The sequence below is a fragment of the Aythya marila genome (genome assembly GCF_965140915.1).
Source record: "Aythya marila genome assembly, chromosome: 2".
NCBI classification, from domain to species: Eukaryota; Metazoa; Chordata; class Aves; order Anseriformes; family Anatidae; genus Aythya; species Aythya marila.
In genome coordinates, this window is record NC_139043.1 from 92,499,586 (window position 1) to 92,507,244 (window position 7,659).

Below are 7,659 nucleotides of genomic sequence, written 5' to 3' on the forward strand. Positions count from 1 at the left end.
ACTTTACACAAAAAAAAATTAGCTTGTAAAGTACATTAAAACTACATAAACCACTCATTACAACACTAATGCTGTTAGTTTGAAGACAAGACAAACAAAGTATTCCAGGTTGAAAACTGTGTTCTGCTGCTGTTGTTTAACTCGCTTATATGGGCTGTAACTGCAAACAGCTCCAGGGCCCCATGAAGTGCAAACACACAGGCAAGGCAGTTGCACGGGAGAGATACCAGCGTCAACCTCAAGCAGCACAGAGATTGTAAAAAGAATTACAAATTACCAAAAACCACAGACAAAACTGGAGATCAGCAGACCCCGTCAAATGTAAAAGCTGCACCATTTAAAATGGCAGAACACAAGGCATCGGGCGTGCTCATGTCCAGCAGTTCCAGAGCTCTCCTGGACACCAGCAATTTACCATGAAATCCCAAGGGATGTAAACTCTGGAGATGTACACGTAATACTGTTCATTAAAGGTATCTTTTGATTTTCAGTATTTTTAATTCAACTGCTTAAGATTTGGTCTTAAATAAGGTGCTAACTTAAGCACACACACATTTAAGACCAAAAAAAAGCAGCATGGAATTCTACAGCTGCACTAAAAAAAAGAAGCTGCAGCTTTTAAACCCTTCAATCTTATAGTAATTTAAAAAAAAAATCCCCATAAGGCTACTGTCTGAAATAATGGACAGAGTATTGCAGCAGATTTCGTTTTTGTAGCAGTTAAAGAAAATTCAGTGTTTTTTAAATTAGCTTTCCCAAGGTTACTTTGGGATGCTGCCACTATGCTTTACTGATGGTTAAAAGGCGTAAAAATTTGATGTATCAAAACAAAATCCTCCTCATAATCGATTTTGTTATTGCAAAGGTCTCTGTTCTCCTACCAAAGACATTCCAATTTGCCTAAGTTTTCTCACACAACACATTTATGGATCTACAAGCCATGCATATTACCAATACAGGTTGACTCTTCCTTTGGAAAATTAAACAAATGGGAGGAGGATAAAGGGGCAGTAAGTAAAAGCAGAGTTGTAACTTTACAGTGCAAAACATGAGACTTCCATACATTTCATTAAAGTTTGATTAGTTTTCTAATTTTACCTAATTCCAATGTCCTGTAACTTGCTCCAAATACACTTTCGGTAGTAGAAGAGCATGTTTTTCTGGAACATGGTCTCAGTGATATAGAAAAATGATCTGAGCAACTCAACAACATACGTATCCATCAGCCAGTATAGGAATTTAGCCAAAATTTCTTCACGGTAACGGTGTTCAGAGGCAGGAACAAAGTGATTACCTTCAACAAACAATTGAAAGGTAGTTATAGCAAATAACTACTTATATTTGTAAATAAATAAATAAATAAAATAAACAGAACACACACACACTCATTTCTTACCATGAGGTTAATGGAAAGGAAAAAAAAAAAGCAAGAACAATTCCACAGATGCAGCTCTGATTTTTCACTAGTATTAAATAACATGACCCAAGCTTAACGAATAAAGATGGAAACTAATTAGCAGTGATAAATGGATGCACATAAAACAAATACATGCCACCAGCAGCCCGAAGACTTACTTTCATTGCTTGTGCAAGATCTTTAATGCACAATGACAGGATCATTTTGAAGGGAAGGATAAAATGGAAATAAAGTCTATTAGAATATATATATATGTATTTAATAAATATGCAAAAGAATGAGAATTCTTAGGTATATTGTAAGAATAATTGAGAGAATAATTGAAAGAATAATTTCCCCTGGGCTGAGCTGGGGAAAGAGGTATTTCAGACAACCTATATAAAACATTGCTGCAGTCAAAAAAAATCAGAGTAAGTCTGTCAGCTCTCATAATATTTAGATGGCATGAAAATTACGAGGCTAGAACATTTCTAGCTGCTATCAAATTTAAGCCCACAGGCTTTTTTTGTGATGTCTAAATGCAGGCAGGCCAAGTGTAGAGTAAAATTCTACCCTACAAATTCTGAATTTTTGCAACTTCTCACTAATACTTTTCTAATTAAAAGTAGAATTTGGCATAATGCAACAGGGTAGTTTAAAGAGACTCTGCAGAAACATCAATTAGCTGCACAGCACAAATCATGATTACTGCACAAATGTGTTAAAAACAGCCAAATTTGGACACGAGAGAGCTGAGGATTAAGACTGAAACTTAACAAAGGGAAATAAATTTCCAGTCCTCTACCCTGCTTGATTTTTGTGCTCTTCGGGGCGGAGACACTTTCATGTATATACGGCACCTACAAAAAGACTGCCACAAAGAGATGAAAGTGTTCACTTCAGCAGAAGCCAGAAAACATCAATGAAGAACTCTATGGCTCTTAGAAGATTCAACTGAAAAGTCATAACGTGCAGGCCACAAAATACACAAATTAAATCAGCATGTTAAATAGCTGTACTGGAACTACATCACCAGCTTTCTGATGTTTTGACAGCAGCTGTCAATTCCCTGAACTGTAGTCATGATTTACAAGAAACCACCACCACTTCTTTTGGAAAAAAAAAAATGCCTGCAACGCAGCAAAGCAATTAAATGTGCTTTTAAACTTCAGGCACATGGGAGTAGTTTAAAAAAATAATAATAATAAAGTTAAGCTTATGTGTTGCTTTTCCTGGAACCAGACCACTGAGTAAGATGGTATTAATTTTTTTTTCAAAGGTAAGGCATTCCAAGTAACTCCAAACCCAATGCATTTTTACTGTAAAAACCCTTTTGAAGTATGAAACTCCTCAGCATTTTGAAAAGCACATATCTGAGCCAAAATTTCCGTGTCTGTGTATTTGGAGAATTAGCAGTTTCTTATAGACGTGTACCTCCCCGACTTTTGACATCAGGTCTCAAATACCAGGCTTTATTTTCCTCCTTCATTACGGAGGACCTGGAGTAATTTCAGAACCCAACTGCACCTTTCTAAAAAGGAATACCGTTTTCATCCCTCGTTGCTGCAGGATCCAAGTATATTGCTAGGTAGGAATAAATTCTGTAAACGTAGCAGTTAAGGAAGTGCACTCCACATTTCACAGATGAACAGAATGTGATAGATGTAAAAAGAAATAAACTACAATATCCATGAGATCCCGCAGCAATCAATCACAAAATCACAGCTTCAGCCCAGAATTATGTCCTAGGACAGTGGCTTCAGAAAGGCTTCTTCAGGGAAGCAAAATTTACCTCTCACCACCTGCAATGACTGGACAGGAGGGATTCATACAGAACTCAGGGCAATCAGCTGGCACTTCCACCCTCCTGGGAAGGTGGCCAGCCCTGATGACAGCTGCACCACCACCTGAAAGCTGTGATTAATAAGGGTCTCCTGTTCCCAGAGGAGGACTCTAAAAAGGTAACTGATGGTGGGCAACCACGGGCATTGCCTAGGTCCCATACCCACGTCTTTTTCACAAGGTAGATGTGAGGGAGAAAAAAAAATGCTGTGGGATGATGGTTTACTCCCAGAGATACACGTGACTCTACAGGCATCTGGATTTGCTTTTAGCACCTTTTTATCACTTATAGTAATGAAAAGGTAGACTCCATTTGCTCCTTACATGCTTAGGTGACAGTTATTGGTAATGTGGGGAGCAGAAGGGAAGGAGTTTTGCTGTAGGTCCTGGTTCTAAATTCTAGTTTCTGTCTGAAACTGTCATCCGATTAAACACAAACAAAAATAATGAAAACTTACATTTTCAGCATACAGAAGACAGGTTTAAGTATTCCTCCACCATCAGTTAATGGCAAACACTATGAGGTTTGCTCTTGCAGCTCCATCAACAGATGCTAATAAGCAGTGAACCCAATGACTCCGCACCCAGATTCAATGCCCTCCCCTCTGCACCTTAGACCTGACCAGCCACCCGACCCCCCAACCCTTAATTTTGCAAGGTTAAGTACCTTTGGCCAGACGAAGCCACATGCAGTCATTTACTCTCATCTTCCACATCAACACCTGCAAGGAAAGCTTAGCGTACTTCCCCATGGAAATGAACGCTTTCACGTTCTTGAAGAACTGGCGCTTGTTATGGTTTGAACCCCAGAGCTCGGCGGGGATCACCCGCTCCACACACTCCCTCACAAAGAGGTACACCTGGAAGTGGCTGCAGTGCTCCTTGAGAAGCTCCCTGAGGACTGAATCAGACGCCTCTGCAGGGATCTGCTCCTCACCCCCTGGCTCCCCGCACGCAGATGCTGCGAGAGGAGCGCGTACGCTGCTGGGCACGTTGGTGTGACCAGATTCGCATCTGCTGCTTGCCACACGCTCAGCAGGCTCCTTCCCAAGCTGTTCTGCTTGCTTGCGAGCCTCTGCTTGCCCAGGCAAAGGTGCCCGACTGAGCAGCTTGGCTTTTCCCAAAATGGCATCAGATATCCGAAGAGGGCAATTTTGTCTCAAGAAAGCTACGTAAGGAAACTTTCCATGATTCTTTAAGAGTTTTTGAAACATACTTCTCATTCTCCAGAAGCGTTTGGGAAGCTTCTTCTTTCTCCATTTTTTCTGTGGCAGGCCTTGGTTGCGCTTTTGCCCAAACGGATTTGGGCTTAAGAATATTGTTTCTATTAGCCGCTTTACACCTGCCTCACTACCCTTCAGGCGATTCAATAGGAAGGATTTTGAGAAACGTTCCCCCCAGTACCTGCGAGAATACAGAAGAAACTTCCTGTCAATGTATATTGTAGATGGCAAAACCCTATTTGGTACCTCCTCTGCCAGATGAGCTAGGGGACTTTCCTGCTTTTTGTGTCCTGAAGAACTACTTTCTGTCGGTTCGATTGGTATCCAATCCAACCGAGGTATAGGCCTGCGTGTCTCTACTCCCTTCCTGCTGGATCCTGCTTGCATTTCAGTGCTGGGCTTTGAATGTCTGTTACTCTCAGCTCCTTGCAGGAAAGAGCTTTTGTCTGCCACAGACTTCTTCCCGTGATGAGAATTGTGAACTAAAGAAGGACGAGACATATCACTGTTACTTCTTTGAGAAATGTTTTTTTCTTTAATAAGACTTACAGAACGTGATGCTACACAGCTGGTTCCGTACCTCTTGGGAATACTCTGGTTTACATTAGGAGCGGTATTACAAGCCTGTTCCTCCCTCTCTTTCTCTTCTAATCTTGCTCTCTTAGCCGTGACTTCCAGTTGTTCCCTAGCAAGCTTCCTTTTTAAGGATGGTGCTGTAGCTGACAAACCTACATTGGAGCTACTCTGTTTTTCCAGAGCAGCGGACCCTAGGCTTTGTATAGTATTGCTGGTTTTATTTCTCATGCTGGAGACATTAGCTTCAAGTCTTTGCCTGCGTTTCGACTGACGTGACTTTGAAAGATACTGTCTGTGAAACATTAGCCTTTTCTGTGTATACTTAAACAAGCTACTACATTTGTGCTTTGAAAGCCGTTGTTTAACAAACGCTGAGGCTGATTCTACATTTTGCGAAATAAGTTCATAAATTGGTTGCCCACAGACTTGGTAACAGTTACTAGGGGGAACCAGCATAAAGATCGCACAGTGTTCCAATAAATACATCATCACGTCATCCCCGATCCTGCTCAGCAGCGTTTCCCAGAGGCCACTGATCCGCATGGTTTCTGTTGCGGTGTTGGGCAGGTAGCTGTACACGTTTGAGAGCGGCATGATTTGGAAGTGAGAACTGTTTTCATCCAGCAGGGAGTATCCATACGTGAGGATGTTCTTCTTCTTTTTCCCACACAGCCTCTGCATGACTCTTGAGATGACTTCGCTCTGACTAGATAACTGAAGAAAGAAAGAAAAAAAAAAAGGAAGATTAGTTTTTAATCAACGACTCTTCTACAAATGACGGCGCGTGCTTTAAATAGCCAGGCACGCCAAACGCACGCAGCCCCCAGCCTTCAGATTCAGGTTAAACCTTTTCAAAGGAGTGTTTCCGATTCGCAAGTACAAGACTGAAGTCTACGGCAAGGTGTTTACGTACAGTCACCTGAGGCAACTGCTTTCAGGAAGTCTTTTTAATGCCTGCCCTTTTGATCCTGGCTTTCGTGCCCAGGAAGCACCCGACACTTTGCCTCTTTGCGCTCTCAGCAGCCCAGGCTCAGGGCTTTCGGCTCTCTCTGCCCCTAACCCTGCGCTGGCGCAGGCTCTACCACCAGGGCTGAGGCCTGCGCTTCCTTTTACGCAAAAATAAAGGAGTTTTAGCAAAACAACCCAGCTCACAGCTTCACAAAAACACCCCACAGCCGGGCACGAACCGCACCGCGCCGCCCCGCTCGGCAGCGCGGCTCTGCTCACCCCCGCGGTGCCTCCCAGCACTTTGCTCCTCTCCCAACCACTTCTCCTGCCCCAAGCACCGATTTATGAAACACTCAAGGGCAGAAAAGCGGCCTTTCTCCTTCCTAGCTGCCCCGCGGAGCCACGCTTTGCTCTTCCACACCCGACCCCACAGCAGGGGCAGGAGGCGCCCCATTCCCCGGGGCAGCCCCGCACCTCACCCCCTGCCTCCCCCCCATACCTGCTCCAAGCTGAAGGGCCGGGGGATGTCGCGGGCGCCGTGGGGGACACACACCACGCACTGGGACACGAAGGTGCGGTAGCAGGCGGCGTCGTCGTCCCGCACCACCTCGGCTTCCTCGGCGCCGCTCTCCCCCAGCCCCCGGACGAAGGTCTCCAGCGGGGCCGCCTGCGCGTAGCAGTCCCGCAGGGCGCCCAGCACGGCGCCGAAGGGCTCCGCGCCCGCCATGTTGCGGTGGGGACGCCCGCCACCAGTGCCACCAGTACCACCAGTGCCACCAGCACCGCCATCACCAGCACCACCACCACCAGCAGCAGCAGCAGCACCTGGGGCGGCCGCCGCCGCTCCCCTCCCTTCGCCCTCCCGCCTGCCCTCCATCGCCGCCCCCCTTCGCGCTCCCCCGGACGGAGGGCTACGGCCGGACGCCAGCTTTTTAAAGAAGGCGTAGCGTGGAAAAAAAAAATAATAATAAAAATAAATAAATTAAGAACGCCCTCTCTTCACAAAGGAGCCCCCCGGGCGGCGTGCTGCGCTACCCCAGCGTGGTCGAGGAGAGGCGGAGGCCGGGGCGGGGCGGGTCGGGTCGGGTCCCGGAGGGATGGAGGCTGCTGTCCAGCTCCCCAGTGCCTCCCTCCACCCTGCCTTCCCCCACAGGCACCAGCACTGGCTTTCCTGCCTACCTTCCTTCCTCCAGCACCGGCCTCCCGACCCCCGGTCTGAGGGGAGATATTGTGGGGAGACACTGTGGCGAGATGCTCAGGGAGGATGCTGAGGGAACTGCTGAGGGAAATGCGCTCCCTCAGTGATTTCTCTCCTTCTGTGCCCAACAGGCACATCATCACAGCCATTCTCTCCCTCAGGAGGCTGAGGGACCCCTGGAAGAGATGTGTGCTTTCCAAAGCATCCAAGGGTGCCGTGGAAATGTGCTGCGAGCACCGCGCGTGGCAGGGTGGGTGCAGCAGACCATGGTCGACACGGGAGGTTGCGAGGCAGGAAACCAGCCCTGGTTTCGGTACAAACGTGTGTCTGGCACAACGTCTGGCCAGGCACTTCGGCTTTGATTTCTCAAGCGGCTAAGTGGCGTCTTCTTGGTGAATAATTCATGCTGCGTGTCTTGGGGATTGCCTGAGCTACAGTCGACATGGGTGTTGAAGACCAAGTTTTTGATTGAGTCT

The 7,659-nt window shown here is 46.2% G+C and overlaps 1 protein-coding gene across 1 annotated transcript in view; it reads right to left on the bottom strand.

Annotated features, from left to right (window-relative positions):
• The window catches only part of TERT (telomerase reverse transcriptase), a 29,913-nt gene extending 23,176 nt beyond the window's left edge, over positions 1 to 6,737 (bottom strand). Inside the window, exons 1-3 of the mRNA XM_082753386.1 lie at positions 6,485 to 6,737; positions 3,906 to 5,751; positions 1,099 to 1,294 (exon numbers count right to left, since the gene is read on the bottom strand). Of these exons, the coding sequence (XP_082609512.1) occupies positions 1,099 to 1,294; positions 3,906 to 5,751; positions 6,485 to 6,712 (2,270 nt within the window). The 5' untranslated portion in view covers positions 6,713 to 6,737. The remainder of the gene's footprint in view (positions 1 to 1,098; positions 1,295 to 3,905; positions 5,752 to 6,484) is intronic.
• Between the last annotated feature and the right edge of the window lie 922 nt (positions 6,738 to 7,659).